General features: G+C 26.0%; 1 protein-coding gene across 1 annotated transcript in view; it reads left to right on the top strand.

Annotated features, from left to right (window-relative positions):
- Phum_PHUM606710 (still life, sif, putative) overlaps window positions 1–17,899 on the top strand; it is a gene marked incomplete at both ends in the record, with an annotated part of 56,173 nt that extends 38,274 nt beyond the window's left edge. Inside the window, 18 exons of the mRNA XM_002432920.1 lie at window positions 10,594–10,861; window positions 10,931–11,074; window positions 11,246–11,270; window positions 11,722–11,879; window positions 13,334–13,591; window positions 14,736–14,906; window positions 14,987–15,173; window positions 15,276–15,422; window positions 15,537–15,665; window positions 15,748–15,876; window positions 15,983–16,119; window positions 16,216–16,410; window positions 16,498–16,606; window positions 16,682–16,861; window positions 16,944–17,062; window positions 17,155–17,331; window positions 17,427–17,614; window positions 17,695–17,899. Coding sequence (XP_002432965.1) covers window positions 10,594–10,861; window positions 10,931–11,074; window positions 11,246–11,270; window positions 11,722–11,879; window positions 13,334–13,591; window positions 14,736–14,906; window positions 14,987–15,173; window positions 15,276–15,422; window positions 15,537–15,665; window positions 15,748–15,876; window positions 15,983–16,119; window positions 16,216–16,410; window positions 16,498–16,606; window positions 16,682–16,861; window positions 16,944–17,062; window positions 17,155–17,331; window positions 17,427–17,614; window positions 17,695–17,899 — 2,926 coding nt within the window. The remainder of the gene's footprint in view (window positions 1–10,593; window positions 10,862–10,930; window positions 11,075–11,245; window positions 11,271–11,721; window positions 11,880–13,333; window positions 13,592–14,735; window positions 14,907–14,986; window positions 15,174–15,275; window positions 15,423–15,536; window positions 15,666–15,747; window positions 15,877–15,982; window positions 16,120–16,215; window positions 16,411–16,497; window positions 16,607–16,681; window positions 16,862–16,943; window positions 17,063–17,154; window positions 17,332–17,426; window positions 17,615–17,694) is intronic.
- Between the last annotated feature and the right edge of the window lie 7,762 nt (window positions 17,900–25,661).

Genomic DNA, 25,661 nt, shown 5'->3' with positions numbered 1-25,661 from the left:
AAAAAACAACGAAACAAAACATAAATTTCGGTTGTTTTTGTTGTTTTTGTTTTAGTTGTTATAAATTAAAGAAAAAGAGAGATCTTTCTCTCTCTCTCTCTCTCTCTCTCTCTATCTCTATCTCTATCTCTCGTTAATCCTTTTTTAATGAATTTGTTTTAAATTGTGTTTTCATTTTGACACACAAACACACACATTTACAAAATGATGAAATATATTTTTTTTTCTCTCTCATATATATATATATTATTTTTGTATCCGAATGTTTGTTCGTTCGTTTGTTTGTTTGTTTGTTTGTTTGTTTTTTTTTTTTTTTGTTTTTTTTTTACTAATACGAATTTTTCAAACTAAGATATATAATTCAACCCGTCTAACCGATCAATAATTAAAGAAATTTATTTAGTATTTTATCTTTGAATAACCGCAAATTTAACTCTATTAACAAAGGATGGCTAATTAAGTTATGTATGATTTTATGTTATTGTTTCTAGAAAAAAAAAAAAAACCTTTTTCGAAAAGGTATACGTTACTCACATGAAATGAAAACACGACCAAATAAATCACATTATAACGATTAATAATCCTTTCTCGTTTGTGTGTGTTCCTTTCTCGTCTTGTAACTAAACTATTACTAAAAATCAAATTGAAAATTACGTATTATCTTATTATTATCATTATTATTATTTTCAATTTTGTACAAACTCGACAAGTTTGTACATGTCGGAGTTTTTAAACATACATTCCAGGTTTTTATTCGATTTCTATTGATTGGTGCTATCGAAGAATGTGTGCCGTCTCGCGTGACGCAATTTCCGGTTTTTTCTTTTAAATTATTCAAAATCTTTTTTAAATTTTCTTTTGTTGATTGTCGCCTAGACTCCCAGTGCTGCCCCCACGATGACCGGAATAGTTTCTGTCTTTATTCCCCGCATCAGCCTTTTGCCTGCTTCTTTGGCTGTCTGGTGTTTTTTTCCGCCGGCACTGAATTATGTCGCAGGATGATATCCGGTTTGTTGGCTGGCACAGTTCTGTCTGTGTGAATTTGTTGATCGTATAGAACTGTGCGGGGGGAGCCACTGTCGTAACCGGGGTTGGAATGTGATCGTACCATTTCTTGTGTAATCCATCCATTCCATATTCACGACAGATTTTCCAATGAATTATTATTATTATTATTATTATTTTTCCTTTTGTCATTTATTTCCTTTTCACGTCCTCATTTTTGTTTTTATTTTATTTTTAAATTTGAAATAATAATAATAATAATTAAAAATAAAACAAATAAATTTTCCACTTTGAGTTTTTGTTTGTTTATGTTTTCTTGCGTGCGTGTGTGTGGGTGTGTGCGTGCGCGCGCATGCGTGTAAAATTTTTTGACATTTTATATATTTTTTGTTTGACGTCTCATTTGTGTGTCTTGTCCCTTTTTTTTTTTTTTTGTTGTTGCGTTTGTCGTTAAACGTTAAGGTAAACCCTGAGAGGTTCTTCTTTTTTTTTTCTTTCTCGCAGCAAATTTGACGTTTGATGGTTCTTTTATCATTCTCAAGGGATTTTATCGTGTCAATAAATATGTGGTAGCAAAAAAAAAAAAAAAATCTTTTCCATTTTGTTTCTCGTGTCCTTCAATCATGTTTTTATATTCCAAAAAATTTTAACTTTTTAAAGATTTTTTCCCTTTCTCTCTTTCTCTTTCTTGACATTTTTTCCTTTTTTCTTTTTCTGCTTTTTTTTCCTTTTTCCTTTATTGTATTTTATTTTCCTCGTCGTCGTCGTCTTAATAGTCGTAAACATTAAATATAAATCGCTCCTTTTTTCTTATTTTTTCTTCTTCTTTTTTACTTTTTAAATAAGATTTAAAATAAAAGATAAAAAAAAAAAAAATTTAATCAAACTGTTTAAATTTTTAACAAAATAATAATAATAATAATAATAATTTTTTTTCTTATTCGTTTTGTGCCACCGTGTGATAAAAAGTTTTTTTTTTTCCATACAATTGGTTTTAAATAATCGATATAAAATAAATATCGATTTGAAAAAATCTTTTGTGTTATTTTTTATTTATTATTATTATTATTATCAACGCGATATACGCGACGAGTTTTTTTCGTATTTTACCATTTAAGACACATTTACGATTTTGACGCCATTTTGGTTTTTAAAAAAAAAAGGTTTTATTTAAATCTCGACGGTCCCATTTATAAAAAAATTTTCACTCGTTTCACGTTACAAAAAAGGTTTTTATAAAATATCTTATTTTAAATTGTTTAACAAAAAAAGAAAAATTCACTTGAAATGGTCCTTTAGCGACGATTGTCGTCTGATCACGATTCTTCTCCCACGACGAAAAAAATTATTTTTACATTTACCTTCTTTTTCAAGCATTCTAAAAAATTTTTTTAATTTTGTAAATTCCGATTATTTCGGTTTATTCCCGTTTGTTGTTTTTATTTCCTTTCTTCCGTAAGCGAAAATCGATTAAATTAAAATTCGTTTTGTTTTTTTTCTGGGGGGGGGGGAGAGAAAGAGGGAAATCGTGTCTGATTACGATGTTTGTCTGTTGTTCGCCTTGAAAAACTTTTTCGAACGAACGAAAAGAATCCGATTGACGCGCACAATAAATTTTCCAATTCTTGCAATTTTTCCCCCTTTCCCCCCCTCTCATCTTTTTCCATTTTCCATTCCGTTTTAATATCGATAATGAACATAATTTGTATATTGAGATAATAATAATAATAATGATAACGATAAAATTTAAAACAAAACAAACTTAAAAACACTAAATCGAAGAAATTCGTAACGATAATAAATATATATAAAATTCAAGGACGAAATAATTATTTCCAAAGTTTTTTTTTTCGAGAGAAAAAACTATCAATCGATAATCGATTAATTGAAATGTATCGATAAAATCATTCGCGACGCGTCGACGACGAAAACAAAATTTTTAAATCGAAAAAAAAAATAATAAAAAATAATTTTCCGCTGTTGTTGGCATTTTTCCGTACAAAAATTTTCACGTTCGCGCGTTTTTTGATTTTATTTTCGAACCATTATTATTATTATTATTATTACTATTATTATTATTATTATTATTATTATTATTATTATTATTATTAACCGGGACGTAAAGTTCAAATATATTAAATTAAGTGAAAAAAAAAAAAAAAGAAAAAAGTAGATATCATTATTATCATTAACGTAAGAATTAACAAAAAAAAAAAAAAATTCAATAAAATAACAATAAATTAACTTTTTTTTTTGAAAAATTGCTTACGTCACAAAAAGTTTTTCTTTTTCTAATGCATCTGTCATTAAGTTTATTTTTCTTTTTTAGAATTTATGTTTTTGTTTTTTTTGTTTTTGTTTGAAATTTTAGATGTTACATTATGTTTTTGTTTGTTTTAAAAAAAAAAAATTTTCTTTTTTTTCTATCTTTTTTTAACGATATCGATTTTCTTTTTTTTTTTTTTTTTTTGTTTAAAAAAATTCTTAATTGAAATTTTATATTAACTTAAAATTAATTAAATTTTTTTTTTAAATAAAAAAAATCTCGTAAAACTTTTTTTTTAACTTCCGGTTTTGCGACGATATATAATACATTCACGAAAAAATTAAGTTTTAATAAATCGTTTTTTTTTAAATAATTAAAAATTCGACCGAAAAATTATTATTATTATTATTATTATTATTATTATTATTATTATTATTATTATTATTAATTTGACGATTTCGAATGTACTAGAAAAGAAAAAATCGATGACCGAAAAAATTTCCTTTTTTTTTTTTTTTTAATTACGTTTTTCCCCGCTGGGAAAATTTTTTTTTTTTTTTTTTTTTTTTTTTTAATTCGAAAAATTTAAATATCCAATCAAAGGAAATTAGTTTTATTTAAAAACAAATAATAAATAAATAAATACGAAATAATTCCCTACTTCCCTCCCTTTCCTCCCCTTCCCCTCGTTTTTTTTTTTTTTTTTACCCCCCAGGAAATAATTTCGCGATCTCATTTTATAAATAAAAACAATTAAACATTCATTTAAAAATGAACACAACGCAATACATTTTGTTTAATTTTTAATTCAACGTATAAATTAATAATAATACCATTGTCGCCTTAATGTAATAGTTAACATTTGTTTTTACTCCCCTACCCTCCCCCACTTCTTCCTCCATCATCCCCCCAAAAAATCCGATTTAAATAGGACGCAAAAAAAAAGCGCGCGCGTATAACAAACATCGTCCTTACATTTTCACTCGAAAAAAAAAAATATCGTATTCCACTCTCTTTCTCTCTTTTCTCTCTCTCTCTCTCTCTCGCTCCCTCTCGTAATAATAATAATAATGATGATGATAATGATAATGTAAATATAAACGTAATTTATATCACCTGACAAAAAAATTTTTTTTACAAAAAATTTTAAAAAAATTACATTTGTGCAAATGATATTATTATTATTAATATTAAATTTTTTTTTTCGTACGTACGTAAACCGAAAATTAATAATTAATTAATAAATAAATAAATAATAATAATAATAATAATAATAATTCATTTAAATAAAAATTTAATTAATTATAAATCGTTGGTAAAAATCACGGGGCGAAATTTTTTTTATTAAACGATTCGATTTTTTTTTTTTTTTGCTGGATTATAATAACTCGAGGTCATATTATCAGCATTATTATCATTATTATTATTTTTTCTTTCTCCCTACAATTTCATTTTTCAATAAATTCAAAACCGACCATTACCATCACCACCACCACCACCATCATCATGACCACCGCATAACGCGTTTTGTTTAACACACACACACACGCAAAGAGAGATAGAGATAGAGAGAGTGAGAGAGAGTGAGAGAGAGAGAGAGAGAGATTGAAAAAAAAAAAAGAGTTTTTAATAATCGTATTTGAAAACTCTTACCTCTCTAATGGTTATTTCCGTTTTAATCAACGTGAAATAATTTTTCACTAACACGATTGGAATTTTCCCATTTTCATACGAAATTTAAAATATCATCATTAAATTTTCTCAATATCCGGAAATTTACAAAAAATTTTCTTTTTTCTTTTTTTTCTTTTTTCTCTGCCTTCGACACGAAAAAATAATAATAATAATAATAATAATAATCTCGAATGAGTTTATTTGTTTCTTCTTCTATTATCTTTCCATCCATTATCGAAAAAATTCTATTATTATTATTATTAATAATAAGATTTCAAAAATAATAAAATGGCCGTTCGTAAACTTTAATCTTCTTTATGTTCTACCTACAAAAAAAAAATAATAATAATAATAATGATAAATCGAATTAAGTATTTTATTGGTTTTATATATATATAATATTTATTACAAATAATAATAATAATAATAATAATAATAATAAATTTTCATGACGAAACGTAGTAGAGAGAGAGAGAGAGAGAGAGAATTAAAACGTATGTGTAAATATTTAACCTTAATTCATTCATTATTATTATTATTACGCTCTTCTTTAAGAATTTTTTTTTTTTTCACTACGATAAAGTAAACGTGACTACAAAACGACATATTGTTTTCCCCTCCCTTTCCCCTCCCCTTTAATTCGTGACGTCATCATAAAACATTCAGTTGAATATTTGTATAGTATAAAAAAAAGGAAAAAATGCTTTTTAATTATTTCTATTAAATAAATTAAATGAAAAACGTTTATGATTTCCAAAAAAAAAAAAAAGGGAAAAAGGAAAATTTATTATTATTATTATTATCATTATTATCGTTATTAAATTTTTTATGCCGATAAAAATAAAAAAAAACTTTTATTTTATTATTAAACGAATAAAAAAAAAAAGAAAATAATTTTTTTGCACAACGGGAAATTCAAGAGTGAAAATTTGAATAAAAATGAAATTATAAAATCATATCCTGTCAGAATAAAATTATTTTTATTTCTCATTTTAAATGTTAATATTTAAGAGAGAGAGAGAGAGAGAGAGGGGGGGAGGGGAAAAATTGATGAAAATGATTTTACAGTTTGAATTTAACTGTTTCAACGATTTACAACATTTCAACATTTTTTTTTTTTTTTACTTGTTAAACAAGAAAACTTCAGCTTTATCTTCATTTTCTTCTTTTTCTACAAATGCTCTCTCTCTCTTACCAAAGGATTAATTTTTCCATTGAGTTTCTCTCTATCTATCTTTCTCTCTTTTCTGGAAAATCTTTCTCATTGAATCGAATTTTTTTTTTTTTCGGTTCCTTAATCTGGAATTATTTGGTTTTTTTTTTTTTTCCCTCAACCTTTTTATTCGGTTAATCCTTCAAAGTTTCTCCTTTTTTTTTACGTTATCACTTCCAACCTTTTTTTTTAACGGATTTTCCAAAAAAAGGAATTTTTTAATTGAAAACGATATAACAACGATAAAATCACAATTAGAATTTTCCGTTACAGATTTTCCAAAAAAAAAAAATTCCAATTCAATATAATCAATTTTTACAAAAAAAAAAAAAAATTTTCAAAACTAATATCGTTAAGAGAGAGTGAGAGAGAGAGAGAGAGAGATGGAAAAACTTTTTAAAAAAAAAATTTTCCGTTACCCAATTTAAAAGCCACGTCATCGAAATCATAACTTTTTTTTTTTTTTTTATTAAAATTAAAACCGGAAAATTACATATCTGGAAAACTGGAATGCTCAAATGCCCAAATCTAATTTATGCGACAGTCGATTTTCCATAAAAAAAAAGTCAAAAGGTAAAGTTATAAGATTACATATATCTTTCCTTATGGGATTTTTTTTTTGACAAACTTTTCTTTTTTTTTTTAATCTAAATATTTGTTTTCGTTGATAATGAAATTAAAAAAAAAAGAAAGAGGAAACGGAAGTGTATGAGATGTGCAAAAAAATCCCTTTTGTTTTACAATTGTCACGTTTAATTAACACACGTAATTTACATTCGTGTCGTTCGTGTTAATACGATTATTTATAACAAAACCGATTTTATTACAATTACTAAGCTTCTATGAAACCGACAAAGAAAAAAAATAATACATTATGTGGGGAGTGGTGGCGGTGGTGAAGAAAAATGGGGGTCAATTTTTAACCCTAATAATTTTTTATTCAACCATTTTTTTTCCTTTTTTTTTAACCCCGGAAAAATGCGTTTCGCACTAACCTCCCTAACCGGTAGCAGGGACTCGGCCCAAGCCCTATACCCAACTAAAACTCTTGGACGTGTTTTACTCTTTCCCGGAGGGAGGGGTGAGAAGTACAACCTACATTTCAGCCTCCACCTCTTCCTGAACTAGAACCATAAGGTACACACTCCCGAAAAGACGAAACCCCACCTGAGGAAGATTCCGGAACTTCCCCTTTTTACCCTTTGAGGGACAGTATCGAGCTGCCACCGTCGTTCCTACCTCCAGAGTCTGCGAATCCTGTTGATCGTTCATCTGTCTCCCTTTCACGTCTCATCTCCACATTTACCCTATTTGGATCAAGTACCCAGTTTCACCCCCTCTAACAAGGGTCAACACATCTCTAATCCCTCGAAAGGGTGCTAGCTCACTTATCCCCTTACATAGGTACAGGTTCTAGTTTGGAGGAGTCGAAATTGAACTCCCATTTCCAAGATTCGAACTCACGACTCTCAGGGCTGTGACTTTTGGGCCCCTTTCGATTCTAACTTACTCTACCTCGGGCTCCTTCTAGACATATAAACTGAAGATTTACCCCTAACAAACATTTGGGAAATCCAATTCCGAAACCTCCACCCTTAAAACCTCTTCTACACCCAACCTCATAGTTGAATTACAGTAGTACACCCCCACCACCACCACCACCACCACTCCCGGCTATTTTACATTAAACCAACACCCACCCATTTCTATTTAATTTTTTTGTTCTCGAAAAAAATTATTATTATTATTAATTTTTTATATCATTTTTTTTTTGTGTGTGTTAAATATGATGAATATTATTTCTTCTGCTCGTGATAATAATAAAATTTATTAAAAAAACGTGCTGTTTAAGAAAGAAAGAAAGAAAGAAAGAAAGAAAAAAATGAATTAAATTTTTTTTTTTTTCACTAAGAAAATTACCCAGATTGTGCATAAAAAATTATTTTTAAAACAAATTTTAAAACTACGGTTCAATTATTATTATTATTACTATTATTATTATTATTATTATTACGGTTTATCTTTTCGAATAAAAGCGAGAAAAAAAAAAACTTCGTTCGAAAAAAATGATTCGTTTAATTTAATAATAATAATAATATATTTTACTTTTGATTTATTTTTTGTTTGTTCGTTTGTTTGTTTGTTATTCGTTTAAAATTTCAATTTATATATATATATATTTTTTTTTTGTTTTAATTGTTTTTCGATGTACGTGATTGTTTAAAAAAAAAAAAAAAAAAAAAACCAGGTCAGACTAATAATTTTTATTTATTTATTGACAATTTTTAATAAAAAAAAAAAACTGTCAAAAATGTGAAGCTTTAGCTTTTTATAAATATTAATTATTTTATATAAATATATATATATATATATATAAATCATAAATAATTATTTAATTTTTAGCTGCCAATTAATAAAAATAATATAAACGGAGAGAGGGGAGGGTAGGGGAAGGGAGTGCGTGTGAACAAAAAGGAAGCAAAAAAAATTTTTTTTTTAAATTAACGTGCGAGTTCTAATCCGAAAACAACAACAACATTAAAATTAAATATATATATATATATATATACGTATAAAATTTCCCAACAACCCCACCATTTTTGTGACGTCATTAAGTGAACAAAAGATAGGTGACGTCATAAAAAGTCAATCGATATGAGTTTTGTTCCGTTGAACGAAAAAAAAAAAAAAAAAAAAGCTTTCAACTCGGAATTATTTTCATTTTCTTTCACCTTTTTCTTCATTATTATTATTATTTTTTTCTTTTTCGTCCGCCATTTTTTTTTTTTACGTCATAATGATTTAAATTAACATTTAATTTATGTAAAATCATGGTTTTCATTTTACGTATATAGTGAAATAAAATTACAATATGAATTTAACGTACGAATTCATTTTAAAATCAAATGAATGTATGAATGGATAAAATTACTTAGGTAAATGTCATTTCCTCTTTATTATTATTATTATTATTCTTTAAACTAAATCGAATTAATGTTTTTGTTCAAACGTTTCTCGTTGTTTAGTTAACTTAAGAATACATTTACTAAGACGATGATAATGATAATGATAAGTTTAATATGCATAAATTAAAGAAAAGAAAAATTTTAACGCATTTCTCTCTCTCTCTCTCTCTCCCCCTCTACGACAGCCATTTTTTTTTCTTTTCTGAACAATATTTATAAAAATGTTTTTTGTTTTCTTATCAATTTGACATATTTTATTAATCGATACGGATGATATGATTTTCGTATTAATTAATATATAAACCTGTACTAACTAATTTCCTTTTACTTCCCTACATGCATGCATTTCCTTCTAATTTAATAGCTTAACGTGACGTCACACGTTTACCTAAATTTGTTATATTATATCCTCCCTCCCTCCCTTCTCTCCCTCCTCTCTCCACCACCCCGGGGGGCGGATTAATTTTTTCCCCGTTAATAATTTTTTTGTTCTCGAAACTTTCAAATCCTACATTATTATTATTATTATTAAAAATTGAATGATGACACGACAACGAAATATAATTAAATTCTCGTTTAAATTAGAACGCGAATGAATATTATTTAAATTTTTCATACTTGATTCGGGGGGAGGGGGGAGGGGGGAAAGGAGGGTAAACAAAAATTGAATTATTGATTGAATACAATACTTGACTTGTAATTCGCTTATTTCCTTTGAATTTTAAAATGATGAGAAATCAAAAAATAAAAAAATAAAAAATGAAAGAAATAAAAATAAAAAATTGAATTAATGCGAATAAAAAAAAAAAAAAAAAGAAAAATTTTGTTTGTTATTTTCATTTCGTTTGAGCCCCCCCTCCCCATTAAAAAAAAAAAAAGCAATATTTTAAAGTATTTTCACTCTTGAAAGGTTTTTTAAACGTAATAATAATAATAATAATAATAATAATAATAATAATAATAATAATAATAATAATAATAAAAGACAAATTATACAGTTCGTTAATTTTTTAAATACGATAATATACATTAAATACATTTTAACCATCGATAAATTTTATATATATATTTATTAAATAAAAATTATTTTTATTCATTTCCGTTTTTAAAAAAAAAAAAAAATGGCGCGAATTTAAAATATAATAATCTAAATTTAATTATTTGTGAAAAAAATAAAAAATAATAATTTTTTTTATTAAATAATCCCCGATAAAAAAAAAAAAAACAAAGTTGATATAAATTAAATATGGCCGAAGTCATTTATAATAATATTTAAAACGTTTTTTGTCCCTACTACTATAATTATTTTTATGTACATAAATATAGATTATTTATTTAAAAAATAATCCATTATTAATTAATTTAAAATAAAAATTTAATTTTTTTAAAACCTTTCAAAAAGAAATGTAAAAAATCTAAAATTTTATTGATAAATTTATTTATTTTTTTATTTATTTATTTATTTAAAGATTTCTAAGCGTTAAAAAATGGCTTTTGCGTAAAAAACATCAGATAGAACTCGCTAGAAAAAGAGGTTGGAAAGGTTATTGGGTTTGTTTGAAAGGAACGACTTTGTTATTTTACCCGTGCGATAGTCGAGAAGGAAGATCCGTGGAAGCTGCACCCAAACATTTAATTATTGTCGATGGAGCTATTATGCAACCGATACCGGAACATCCGAAAAGAGATTATATATTTTGTTTGAGTACAGCTTTCGGTGATGCTTATTTATTTCAGGTACGCGACTTAAACCCGGTTTTACCAACAAAAAAAAATTAAAAAATAAAACTTACATATTGTGTTTAGGCACCCTGTCAAGTTGAACTTGAAAATTGGGTTAATAGTATACACAGTGCTTGTGCAGCTGCATTTGCAAGACACAGAGGTAAAACAGGAACATTACATCTCCTGCAAGAAGAAATATTCAGATTAGAAAAAGCCATTGAATCGGTAAGAATGTTTTATTTCATTACCAAATTTAAACATATTAATAATTTTTTTTTTATAACAAACTTAAAATAATAATAATAATAATAAATGAGAAAAAAAAATAAGCTGCAAATTTTGTGCCTCATTGAATTTTCTCAATAAAAAGAAATTTTTTTTTTTTATCAAAGTTAGTTAACTTCTTTTCAGATTTCAATAGGTTAGTTAAAAAGAAGTTAATGAAGCTTAAAACTACGCAAAACAATCTGCTACCCCCGAAATAAACTTTCTTTTTAAATAATTTAAAATTCAGTTATCGATTTCTATCTTTTTTTTTTTTTTTTGTTAACTTTTAAAAAAACCTTTAATTTTAACAACAACAGCAACAGCAACAATAATAAAAAAAACATGTCATGTGCGGTTATTATAAATGCATTTTTACCAACACTTAACTTTATGTTGTTTATGTTCTAAAATTATGTTTTTAATGTTTTGTTTTATAATAACAATCGTTTTATGTTTTCTTTTTTTTTTTGTTTATGCAGAGCGTTTAAAATTTCCTCGTATTTCCGTAAGGGGAAAATACGACGATTTTAATAAATAATTATTTATATATATATATATTATTATTATTAATAATAAATAGGATCACAAATTGAAACATATGGCAGATTTACAACAAAGCGTAGTTTCTGATCCGGAGACAAAACAACAAATTTATGGCCAAATCGTCGAATGGGAAGAAAATTTAGAAAGATTACATTGCGAACAATTTAGACTCAGATGTTACATGGCGAGTTTACATAATGGAGAACTTCCTAATCCAAAGGTAAGAAGACATAATAATAATAGATTTACGACTATATATACTTACTATCGTTATTTCAAAATATTAATGGTGGTGGTGGTGGTGATAATAATAATAATTTTATATTTGACGTCGTCGTCGTAGTAGCAAGCAACACTCCTCCAACCACTGAAACAAAAACATTTTTTTTATCGTGAGAATAATAAACAATCCGTGCAAAACAAAAAAAAAAAAAAAAAAAATTCACGATATTAAATTACATTAAAATGAATGAATGAATGATGCAAGAGATAATTATTTAAGTTTAAAACAACTGTAACGACATTTTTATTCTTTTAAATAATAATAATAATAATAATAATAATAGTACTGTTAAACAAAAGTAAAAGAGTTTTTTTTTATATAATTTATTTTAAATTGACTTGATTATTAATTAAATATTGAGAGTTTTTAAAACTTTATAAAATTTTAACTTTCCTAATTTAAGTTAAATTAAAGAAAAAGAAGAAAAGAAAAAAATTTTTTTTTTTTTTTTTTTTTTGCTTCTTGATGTATAAAGCATTCAAATAATTGCATGTCCTCTACCACCACCACCACCACCCCCTTCTCCTCCTTCCCAATGGGGTTTTTCCTTTTTATTACTCTACTCCTCCCTATAATAGTAAGTTTTTTTTTGTAATTTTAATGTCTTTAAAGTCCAACCTGTAATTTTTAATTATATTATTTAAATTTTTTTTTTTTTTTTTATAAAATTAAATTATTATTCAACATGTTGATCTGTTTTTCAATAATCTAACAATGATTTGATTTAACATGAAAGTTTAACTTTATTATTTTGTCTAAAGTTTTTGTATACAAAAGTTTACTAGTGAAATTTTAAAGTTTAAAATTCATATTCATGGAACAGTGAGTTTTTCAAAAATAGTTTTACTCTTTCAAAAATAGAGAATCACCTTCTAAAAAGAGAAAGATATATATATATATATATATATATATATATATATATAATATGGTAATTGGAAACTTTTTTTTTTTTTTTTTGGAGACAAATAAAAATTTAGGGTGGTAGAGACAAAAATGAATTCTTAAAACAATTTTTCTATTTTTTTAAATTGCTACTACCACAAATTTATGATAATTATGTGGTGCTTATATCTTTAAAATCTCAACATCATTATTATAAATCAGAATTAAATATAAAAAATAATAATTATTATCTCTTTAAAGTTCTTGAACATCATTAACTCTCAACAAAAGAAAATTTTTTTTTTTGTGTAAAAATTGTGATAACGATGATAATAATAATAATAATCGTTAGCATTCGTTACAGTTAATTTATAAAAAATAAAAAAATGCTCAAATTGTTCATGAGAGAATGGTTACATTAAAACAGTTATAAAATGATTAATGTTATAATTTGATCACTCACCTCTGCATGCAAAAAAATGTGAATTTTTTTGTTCTGTTTTTTGTAGAGTCTTTTAACTCATGTTTCAAGAGCAACGAAAAACACTCTTAATAAATTGGGAGTATTTACTGTATCTTCATTTCATGCTTTTATATGTGCAAGAAGTCCATCATTGCTAAATAATTTATTAGCAGGAAGAGGAGCAACAAAAAGAAGGCCTCCCATGTTGTCTAGAAGTAATTCAGGAAGTTCTAGAAGGAGTCTTCAAATGAATTCAAAAGATGAATCAGAAAAGAGTGTCAAGGTTTCACTTCCAGACAATCAGGTTAGATAAAATTTTTGATATTATTATTTTCCTTCATTATCGATGATGATGATGATGATTATTTTAAATAGAATGTTGGAATTAATATGGTTTCCATGGCGTCATTGTTGAGTGTGATTCCAATATCTAAAATATATATTAATTATTGATTAGTTAAATCACAAATTAATTACGTACAAACTACATAAATTATTAATTACACGATAAACAAATGAATATTATTCCTATTTTTTTTCCCCGGGATGTAAATTTTTATCAAGTTAAAATTTTAATAATCATCATGTCGCCGACATTAAACCTAATAAATTTTATAAGAGAACACGAGTTGTTATTTATATTGAAATTTTTATAAAATTAGATTACCTTTTTTCTTTTTACAAGAATTTTTAAGTTTAAAACTTTGTTAATTTATTAACACTGAAATGTATTAATCCATAAATACCATAAATTCCAACAATAAAATATATAACAAATGCCGCCAAATTGTTAACTAACAACCGTTAAAAAAAACTAGTGGATTACTACTCGAGTCAAAACTTTTACTTTTCCAATAAATTTAAATTAATTTTTAAAATGGGACTTTAATTTATATATTTTTATTGAAAAAAATTAACGAGTTTAAAATTAATTTTAAATTTTTTCACATGTATTAAAATGGTAAATTTTGTTAATTTTCTTTTTTTCTTTTCTTTTCGATTCGAATATTTTATTAAAAAACGCTAACGGTTTTATTTTACAAGAGGATACAATAAAATACACCGCTTCATAAGCTAAATATAGGTTTTAACTTGAATTCTGAGAATATTACGTCATTTTAATGACATTCGCGGCTATCAATAAGATACAGTCTGTCAGTATGAGAAGATATAAGGAATTATTTAAAAATTTTTTGAATGAAAATGAATTAAGTGAAAATGTCTGTCATGAGTATTAGATTTTTTTAAAATGTTTCAAAAGTTTTGGGAATTTTGCGGTTGTTTAAAAAAAGTAAATCATCACCTTTCTTTTTAAAAAAATAATAATAATAATGAGAAATCATATTTTTTGACAATTTATGATCATGAAAATATAAGTTTATTAAATTGAATTGTTTAAATTAATTCATCTTTGTAAAATAATTTCATATGATATTTTTTTATTATAGACGGCACATGTGTACATTCGAGAATCAATGTCGGTTGAGGAATTCTTGGCCAGTGCTTGCAATAGAAAGAACTTAAATGCCATGGAACACTTTGTTAGAGTTAAGAAAAGACGAGATATGGAAGATCACAATTATTTTGTACCTCACAGAACAGATCTCATCGAAACATATGTGAGTTTTTACAAATCAAACAAAATAACAATTTAAAAGGGACAAAAAAATTAATTTTTTAAATTCATTATTCATTACAGCTCCATACTCATGAAATTGTCGAAGTTTGTGCCAAAATATTATACCAAGTAGAATTACAAAGAACCACACTCGAACAAATGTGGGGATTTTCTGTTGAAGCTGAACTTATCGAAAATGCTGATAAGCAAGATGAACTTTGTTGTTATGTCAGTAGAGTAGAAGACAAGAGTGTTGCAATGCAAAACGGTGATTAATATTACAAAATTATTAAACAAATTTTTGTTTTTTTTTAAAAACGATTTGAATTTTGTTCCGAATTCACAATTTTTTTTTTTTTATTTATTTCAGGAATAATAAAAGGGGATGAAATAATGGTTATTAATGGAGCCATAGTCAGTGATTTAGATATGATGTATTTAGAAAGTGTACTTCAAGAAGAATTGGCTCTTTGTATGATGATGAGATCTAGCAGAACAGAACCGCCTGATTTAACTGGTAAATATTAAAGTCTTACAATGAAATGTTTTTCGACAAATCGAAGGGCTAAAAGTAAAACAATTAATTTTTATGATTTTCTGTAATGATTTACAGAACTGGAAGATCTTGAAGCTGTTTCTGGAATTATGAGATCAACAGATGACATAATTGAAAGCTTAGTTTGCCCCCCACCACCATCAGATCCCCCAGTGATCAGTGAGGAAATGATATCTGGCTTAATCGTGCCTGCTCCAGCCTGGAGTAAGTCATTTAATTTATTTTTCATGCAAATTCTATATATGTAGTGTTATTTAAATGAAAAATTTTTCTATAATTATGTTAGGTAAAGAATTGTATTCCCCAGATGAACCTGAAACATCCCCAGCTGTATCATCTGAAAATCCAAAAGCAACATCTAGGACTAATTCATTCGAAATTGAAAATCTTTTGAAAACTGCTGAACAAGTTACAGGTTAGTACGCTTATTGAGAATGGAGAATTTCAATATCGATTGTTTATTTTTTATAATTTAATCTCTATTTTTTGTGCTTCAGGATTTTGCAGAAGTCCTCAAGAAGCTAGAAATAGTCCTACAGGAAGCGTGGCTAGTCAACAATTACAAAGTATTTATCCACCTGGGAGACAATTAACACATGCTGAAAAACTTAGAAAAGTGATTTTGGAATTGGTAGACACAGAAAGAACCTACGTTGAAGTATACATATTTTCCTCTATTATTAAGCAATCGATACAAATCCTAAAAAATTTAATTAATTTTATTGTCCCCCCCTCCATTTTTTTTTTTTTACAGCACTTGAACAATCTCTTAGAAAATTATTTAAAACCATTGAAAAAGGAAACATTTTTATCAAATGCGGAAATTAATGCCCTCTTTGGTAATATACAAGAAATCGTTACATTTCAAAGGCTGTTTTTACAAAATTTGGAAGAATCGTTAAAACTCGAACCGGACTTTCACAAATTTGATCATCCTAGTCAATTTAAAGTAAATAATTTTCTCTCTCTCTCTCTCTCTTATTCTGCCCGTATTAAGTAATTTGTCAAAAATAAATTAAATTTTTTTTTTTTCTAGAATGTTCTTCTCTCTATCGGAAGCGCTTTTCTGTATTATGTTAATTATTTTAAACTGTACAGTTCATTTTGCGCAAGTCATTCAAAAGCTCAAAAAGTTTTACATCCCAGTAAGTATTTTTTTTTTTTTTTATCATGCATGCGACATTTTGTTTTTTTTTTCTAAATATTTTTTTTCCCTACAGATGAAGGGAATCAAGCATTGCAAGAATTTTTAGCAGCGAGAAATCCGAGACAACAACATTCTTTTACCCTAGAGTCATACTTAATCAAACCAATACAAAGAATTTTAAAGTATCCGTTGCTACTTCAACAGCTTAGAAATCTCACGGATCCACAAAGCAATCAACATCAGCATTTAGTCGGTTTGTACAAAAAGAAAAAACAAAAAGCTTGGGTCGTGTTTTGGTATTTGCACGTGCATACGACCAATTTTTGTTTTTCCAGAGGCATTGAAAGGAATGGAAAAAGTCGCGGAACACATAAACGAAATGCAAAGAATACACGAAGAATATGGTGCGATATTCGATCATTTGTTCAGACAACATCAGAAATCTTGCAAACAGGTAACAGGACTTTTCCTTTCAAATAAAAACGATTTTTCTTTTAAATTATTATTATTATTATTATTATTATTATTTATTGTTTTAATTAAAAGCCTATCGATTTGAGTCCCGGGGATCTTTTGTACTATGGCGGAGTCGAATGGTTAAATATATCTGATTTTCTGGGTAAAATAAAAAAAGGACTCGAACTTCACGCCATGTGTTTCGTTTTTAAATCTGCTGTTGTTTTCCTTTGCAAAGAAAGGCTTCGTCAAAAGAAAAAATTGATGGTGAGCAAGTCATCGAAATGAAATTTCAAAAAAAAAAAAAAAAATTTTCCTAACGTGATTTTAAAACTTTGTTTTTTTTTTTTTTTTCCCCCCAGGGTGTTTCTTCCAAGAGCAGTTCGAACGAAGTAGAAATAATTCGATATCAAGTATTGATACCAGTTACCGAAGTTCAAGTGAGAGCATCGTCTGCTAAAGATATGGATTCTCACTTTTTATGGGAATTGATTCACTTGAGAAGTCAACTACATCGAAGATCGGAAAAAGTTTACGTTTTATCCAATAGGTACCCTTTACTCCGATTAAAATATTTAAAAAAAAAAAAAAAGCAAAAGTAAAATTGTGTCATGTTTTTGTTTTATACAGCACGGCCGATTTTAGAAACGCTTTTTTGAAAACTATTAGACAAATCATTCGTGAGAGTGTGCGAAATATGAGTATACCTGCCACAAAACCAGGTAACTCTTCGTTGAACGGTGCGTTAACACTACCGAAACCTCCTCCTCGAGATTTTAGCACTTCCAGCAAGGGAAGCACTTCCGGTAAAAAAAAAAAAAAAAAATTTCGATAACTCATTTGCAAAAAAAAAATTAAAAAAAAAAAATCGATCACGGATTTTGATTTCGTCATCAGGTAGTCAATCGGAATCATCATCACAACGACCGGTTTCACAGCATCAGTTAACGATATCGACTCAATCACCTCAAACTCAAACAACGGGTTCATTGAAACCTCGGATCAAGCCAAAGCCTCCCCAACGTCATTCGACTCCGAACACCACCGAATGCGACAACACCGATGTCGATGAAGGATCTGTAGGTGGTTACAAAAATAACAATAAACCAGTTAACGAATCTGGTAACAAAGACTAGCGAATAACCAAAATTTAGAGCGTGACTATAAAATTTAATTTCTTTTAGAGAAAGCACAATCGTTTAAAACAAAATCAGAGCCCGATCCAGGTACGAAATCAGAAGGAGAAGAAGATTCACAATCGGGAATAATGCCTGGGAAAAAAACACTCGGAAAAACTCCCAATCATTTAACGTTATCATCTACGAGCACACTATCGGCCATGAGTGCCGGATCTCAGGCAAAACTCATTCAAAGCTCTCATCATCCGGAAAATTACCAGCCTTCTCAAGTGAAAGATTTAGGTACGTAAAAATTACAAAGGGGGGGGGGGAAGGTACGAGAGCCACATAATTCGGTCATGAATGGGAAATTTTAATTCGTAGGATCACCGGTTTGGAAACCACGTGGCATGATAGGATTCGGAGAAGCGACGACGTTACCCCGACATAAATCGAAAACGAGTAGCACGAGTTCGGATACGGGAAGCGATCGACATTCCGTTCCTCAAGGACACGGTACGGCAACCAGACCGGGACGGGGAAGGAAATCAATAGCAGACGTTATGATGCACGAAAACAAATAATAATAATAATAATAATAATAACAAAAAGAAGTGGCACTTGTTAAAAAAAAAAAAAAAACCATCGGTGGTCAATGTCTTCCAACAACTACTACTACTACTACTACTACTTATATCGCATTGAATGGAAATTAAAAAAATTTTTTGGAAAATTTAATACAGAAAAAAAAAAGCCACGGATTCGTCAAAAACCAAAAAAAAAAAAAAATTCAAAACGGTAAAAACTATTAAAAAAAAAAAAAAAAAAAAAACACAAAAAACGGAAAAAAGAAGAAAAAAAAACAAAAGAAAATTATAATGGAAAAACCCCAAAAATTTCTTCCTGTATATTTCGAGGGTGTAAAATTAGTCGTCGTCGTCGTCCCCCCACTCCCACACACCTCCCCATTATTAACTAAAAACGGATTTTTTTCTTTTTTTTTTTTTAATTTTTCGAAAATAGAATGTAATTCGCTATAGCCCTTATCATTATTATTATTATTATTATTAAGTCGTAGTATTTATGGAGGATTTACATTTATTATGAAATTTTTAAAAATTTTATTTTTCGCGTTCGAATAATAATAATAATAATAATAATAATAATAATAATAATAATAATGATAATAATAATTTACAAAAACAAAAACGAGAGCACAAAATACATTTGAAAAAAAAAATGTGCCAAAAAAAAAAACTTCGTCGTCTTTCTTCCTACCCTCCCCCCCCACTCCCTCCCTTCACTTAATTTTCAAGTCGTGAACGAATGAATTTTTTTTTTTAAAGAAAGAGAAAGAAAAAATTATTTAGCTTCCCCCCTCCTCCCTTCTTCTTATTCTCCTCCCCTTTCCGAAAAATTTTTTTTTTTTCATTATTTTATTATTATTATTATTATTATTAACCTTATTATTACTATTTTATGAATGTTTATGATTTTTTATTTATTTATTTATTTAATTTTTTTTGACTTATTAAATTTATTAAAATTTCGTAATTGTTTAAATAACGCAACAAACAAAATGTTTGTTGTTGTTGTTGTTTGTTGTTTTTTGTTTACTTTTGTTTACACACGTTAAAAAACTTTTTCTTTCATTTTTTATATAAAAACATTCGTTTTTACTATTATTATTATTATTAAACGATATGAAATTATTTTATTATTATTATTATTATTATTATTATTAGTTTAATGACCCATACAACAAAAAAAAAATTTTTTTTATTTATTAGACTGGGAAAATATTTAAAGAATAAATTAAAGACGAAAAAAAAAAGATAGAAATAAAATGCACAAAAAAAAAAAATATATAATACTCATGATAATGATAATGATAATGATAATGATTGATAATAATGATGATAATGTTAATAAGGAAGGGTATTATCATAGCGTGGGTATATTTAATATTATTATTATTACCGTAAAAAAAAAAAAAGAAAGAAAGAAAGAAAGAAGATTAACGAGAATTTTCGTTATAATAATAATAATATACATAAGAGAAAAAATTATATAAATAATTATTATTATTATTATTATTATTATTATTAATTTTCGCTCAATTTTTTGTCTTATACATATACATATACATATATATATATATAAATATAGAATAATAATAATGATTTAAATTTTTTTTGTTTGTTTGTTTGTTTGTTTTTAAAAAAAATAAAAAATCATTTTGATCGACAATGTTTTACGTATTATTATTATTATTATTATTATTATTATTATTATATTCGAATATGATATATATATATATATATATATATATATATATATATATATATATGTACCTGTTTAAAAGCAAAACATGATAAAAGGTATTTATTTGTTGTAAATAAACGATTATACCAACTATTGAACATTAAAAAAAAAAAATGAAATGATATTATTCTCTCTCTATTACGTTTTGTGTCGAGTGTGCGTGAGTGCGTGTGTGCGTGCGCGTGAACAGTTAGGATTTAAAATAAGAGGAAAAAAGAAAAATTATTATATTATAAAGTAAAATATTATTAATAATAATAATAATAAAACAAGGTATAAATATATATATATAAATGTCGATATTAGAAAGAAATTAATTATTATTATTATTATTTACTTTTTTTTCGTTTGTTTTTCGTTTGTTTTGTTTTTTATTATTATTATTATTAGATTAAAATTTTGAATTTAACGAAAAATATAATAAAATAAATAAATAAATAAATAGACCAAATTGTTTTGTTTTGTGTTTGTCGTCATCATCACACGTCACGCGTAATCATCATCATCATCATCTTTTACTACTACTACTACTACTAATTATTATTATTATTATTATTATTATAAAAAATAATAATAAAATATTTTTTTCCGAATATAACTTAATAATTAATCACTACTGATAAATTCATAATTTTTATTGTAATAATAATAATAATAATAATAATAATAATAATAATAATAATAATGATAATAATAATAATAATAGTGAAGATAAACGATATAATGCATTTTAAACGCTTTTTTTATTTTTTTTGGGTAAATTTTAAATTTTTGAAATTTAACTTTTCAATAAATAATAATAATAATAATAATAATAATAAATAGTTATAATATTAATAATAATGATGATGATAATATTGATAATGATTATGAAAGTATTTGCAGGTTTTTTTGTTTTTCGTTATTTTTTTGCATCTCTTCCGTATAAAACAAAAAAAAAAAAAAAATGATAATGATAATAACAAAACCTCACAACCTCAGGAAGTTTTATCAAATACATTTTTTGCGTGTGCGTGTGTGCGCGTGTATGTACGAGTATTCATGAATTTGTTTGAAAGTTACCACAATTAAATATGCATTTGTTTGTTTGTTTGTTTGTTTGTTTGTTCGTGTTGAAAAAAAAAAAAATTTGGTTTAGAGGAAAATTACGCAAGAAACGAAAGGATTGATTATTATTATTATTATAATTATTATTATTATTACTTTTCGGGAATTATAATTTCGACACACGCGTGATTTATTTATTTATTATTATTATTATTATTATTATTATTAAAATTTTTTCGATGCGTAATATCGTGACGAATAATTAATTAATTAATTATATTATTAATTATTTATTATTATTTATTATTATTATTATTATTATTATGTTGTAAACTAAATTATATTCAATAAATAAATAAAAATATATAAATTGCTCAAAATAAATTTTTAATTTTTTTCTTTTTCCTCCCTCCCGTTTTACTCCTGAACGAATGAATGAATGAACGAACGAACGAATGAATGAATGAAAGAATGAATGAATGAATGTTATTCGATGATATCAATAATAAAGCAGACGATTTTTAATATTTTCCGATAATGAAACGTGCGTACTTATACGTGAGCGTGTAAGTTGATATATTATTATTATTATTTAATTGTTTTTAACAAATTTAAACAAATTCGCGAAAATTTTTTTTTTTTACAAAAATAATGATAATGATAATAAAATCGTGACGTCATAAGATTGTCAAATCGTCTTTGCGAATTATAAATAAATTTTTTTTTATTATTTTTAAAAACCCCCCATTAAAAAAAAAAAAAAAAAAACCAAAAACTTTTAACTCTCTCATATAAAAATAAAATAAACGTGTAATTAGACAAAATTAATAATAATAATAATAATAATAATAATAAATAATAATAATAATAATAATAATAATAATAATAATAATAATAATAATAATAATAATAATAATAATAATAATAATAATAATAATGATAATATTCAGCATGAAATAAAAAAAAGTAAAATAAAAGGCACCGTTCGTGAGTTTTCTCCACGGGTTATTATTAAAGAACTTATTAATTAATTAATTTTTTTTTAAACGAACACGACAGTAAATTATAATAATAATAATAAATAATTAATTATTGATAATAGGAAGAGGTTAAAGCATAGAAAGAGAGAGAGAGAGAGAGAGAGTAGGTGGGTCAATAAAAAATGACGAGAAATTTATGATAAATGACTATGAAGGGGGTAGCGTTAAGAAAGAAAGAAAGAAAAGAAAAAAAACGTAAAAAGCGAGATTTAAGGGTTAAAAGGGAAAATACCGGAAAACGCAATGAGAGAGAGAGATAGAGAGAGAAAGAGAGAGAGAGAGAGAGAGGGAGGGAAAGAGAAATAGGGAAAAATATGGAAACCAAAGTATGGAATAAGAAAGGGGATATTGTTATTATCATTATTATTATTATTATTATTATTATTATTATTATTATTATTATTATTATTATTATTATTATTTCGTAATGGTCTTCCATTGTGTATTTTCAAATGGGTGTTTTACCAGCAATAACGTGACGCATTTTAATTTAAGCTCATGCGCAAATTTTTGACCAATCCGAAACCTTCCCTTAATAAAACTTTTTTTAAAACGTCTTATATGAAATATTAGGGTTGTTTTTTGTATCACGCGATCCTCTCCCTCTCTCTCTCTCTCTTTCTCTCTCTCATCCCTTTTAAATATTTTTTATATGTATGTATACTTATATATATGTCGGAACAAATTCGTTAAAAAAGATGATAATAATAATGACGATAATAATAAGTAAACCGAATGAAAGATTTCATTTTTACTTCATTTAAACGAGTATTACGATTATTATTATTATTATTACTCTATAACCATTGTACGTATTACTATATATATGTGCCAGAAAATTCTATTAGGTTTAGTAAAGGGTCCTAATTTGGGGTAAGGGGAGGGGGTTAAAATTGGGGGTAAGAAAGAAAACATTAACGAACGTATTTAATAATTTAACCCACGTGTGTTTGAATGAGAAAAAAGAATAGAAAATAATAATAATTATTATTAATACTTTTTTTGTGTTTTCGAATTGGTCGCTAACCTGTACAAAAAAAAAAATAAAAATTCATTTTAACAACAAACAACAAACAACAACAACAACAAAAAAGACGACGACGGGGTCTGAGAACGTTTGAACGTCTATAACACCTGTTAAAAATAATATTTTTTATGGGGAAATCACATCCTCTGTTTTTTTATTGTATAAAGCAGGAGGGTGGGGGGAGAGCGGGTTGATAAGGGCTCACGGGGTACATCACTTAACTTTTGAAAAATGATCCTTTGGATTTTTCTTTTTAATTCAGGACCGGATTAAAACCCCCTCGTGAAATCCTTAAAAAAAAATTAATTCCTTACATCAAACTTACAAACTTTTTTTTTTAAATAATTATATTTAAATAATTATTTATTTATTTTCTCGATTCTTTAATAAAAAAAAAAAAAATTATTGTGTACGTCACGTGATTTAATAATATAACAAATTCCTAAAACCGTCACTGATTTTTTTTTTTTGTTATAAAATATGAATTTCTATTACGAAACTAAAAATTCTCGTTATTGAGTAATGAACTATTGTTAAATTATTATTATTATTATTATTTCTTAATAATATTTTAAACTTATTTTTATTATCATTATCATCCCTTATTACATAATTAATAATATTATTATTATCATCATCATCATTCAAACCCCGTTTATTAAAATAAATAAAAAATCGTTTTGGTAATAATAATAATAATATGAAAAATAATAAAATTTATTTATTTATTTATTTATTAATAATTAAAATTTTATTAATAAATAAATTTTACGTATGGATAAGGTGAGGTAGAAGGGGGGAGGGAAAAAGTACATAATTCATCACTTTGGTTTTTAGATGGGGGGAAGGGGAGGATGGCGAGTTTTAATAAAACCGGAAAAGATTTTCAACGGTCAACATGTGTGTGTGTGTGTGTGTGTGTGTGTGAGTGAGTGAGTGCGTTCGTGCGTGTGTATGCGTGCGTGTGTGTGCGTGCACACGATATTTTTTCTGAGAAATAATGATTTAAGAGGAAAATTAACACTCATCATTGTCAAATTAAAAAAGAAAACAGAGAAGGAGGGGCCCCGCGTGTGAAATGCGGCACATGCCTTCTGGTCCACGATCTTAAGAGGAGGGATTTCCCAAAGATAAGAGGAATCCTTATTTTATATAAATAACGTTCGCATATATACACGGGGGATGCGGATTTAAACATTATTACTATTATTATTTATTAAAATAATAATAATAATAAATTTTATTAACTTTTTTTTTCTACTCCTTAAAAAAGTGATTTTTTATGTAAGTTTAATTAAAAAAATTTATCTATTTATTAATATTCGCGATCAACGTACGAATTTATTTAATAAGAAAAAATGTGATTTCCTTTAAAAATTATTAATTAATAATTTATTAATTTATTAATTAATTTATTTATTTAAATACGAGTAATGAGTTTAAATTTATCAAATCGTGATAAAATGTTTTCAATTGATAACATATTAAAACGTGATTATGGAACGTTAGGTGAGTGTCATCTCATTTATTTATTTATTTATGTGTTATGTACATAACTTACATAACTCCTATTAAAAATGTTTTGTTATTGTTTTAAGAATTGTTTGGTTGTTTTTAACGGTCATCGTTTGTCGTTTGTCATACGAATTTTTATTTTTATTTTTTGGTCTACAGATAAATATAAAAATTTTAGCAGTAGTAATAATAATAATAATAATAATTTAAATGATATAGAAGAAAAAAAATTAAAAAGCGAAGATGAAAGTGACGATGATGATGATGAAGATGATGATGATGATGATGGATTCGAAGATGAGAATAAAAAAATAACAAACGGGTAAAAAAAAAATTTAAAAAAAATTTTTTTTGACGAATCCAATTAATTTAAATATGTCATTATTATTATTATCATTCAAACGGGAATTTTTCAGAAAAGAAGAGGAAGAAGTTTCGATAGGGATAAAAATACCAAAAATTGATTTCGACGTGAAATATAAAGAAAAAAAAAAAAAAGGGAAAAATGATGACGTACTAAATATA

Source organism: Pediculus humanus, genomic scaffold (assembly GCF_000006295.1).
Source record: "Pediculus humanus corporis 1103172108318 genomic scaffold, whole genome shotgun sequence".
Taxonomy (NCBI): Eukaryota; Metazoa; Arthropoda; class Insecta; order Psocodea; family Pediculidae; genus Pediculus; species Pediculus humanus.
Note: the sequence above shows the minus strand (reverse complement) of the source record. Positions and strands in the feature narration are given on the sequence as shown.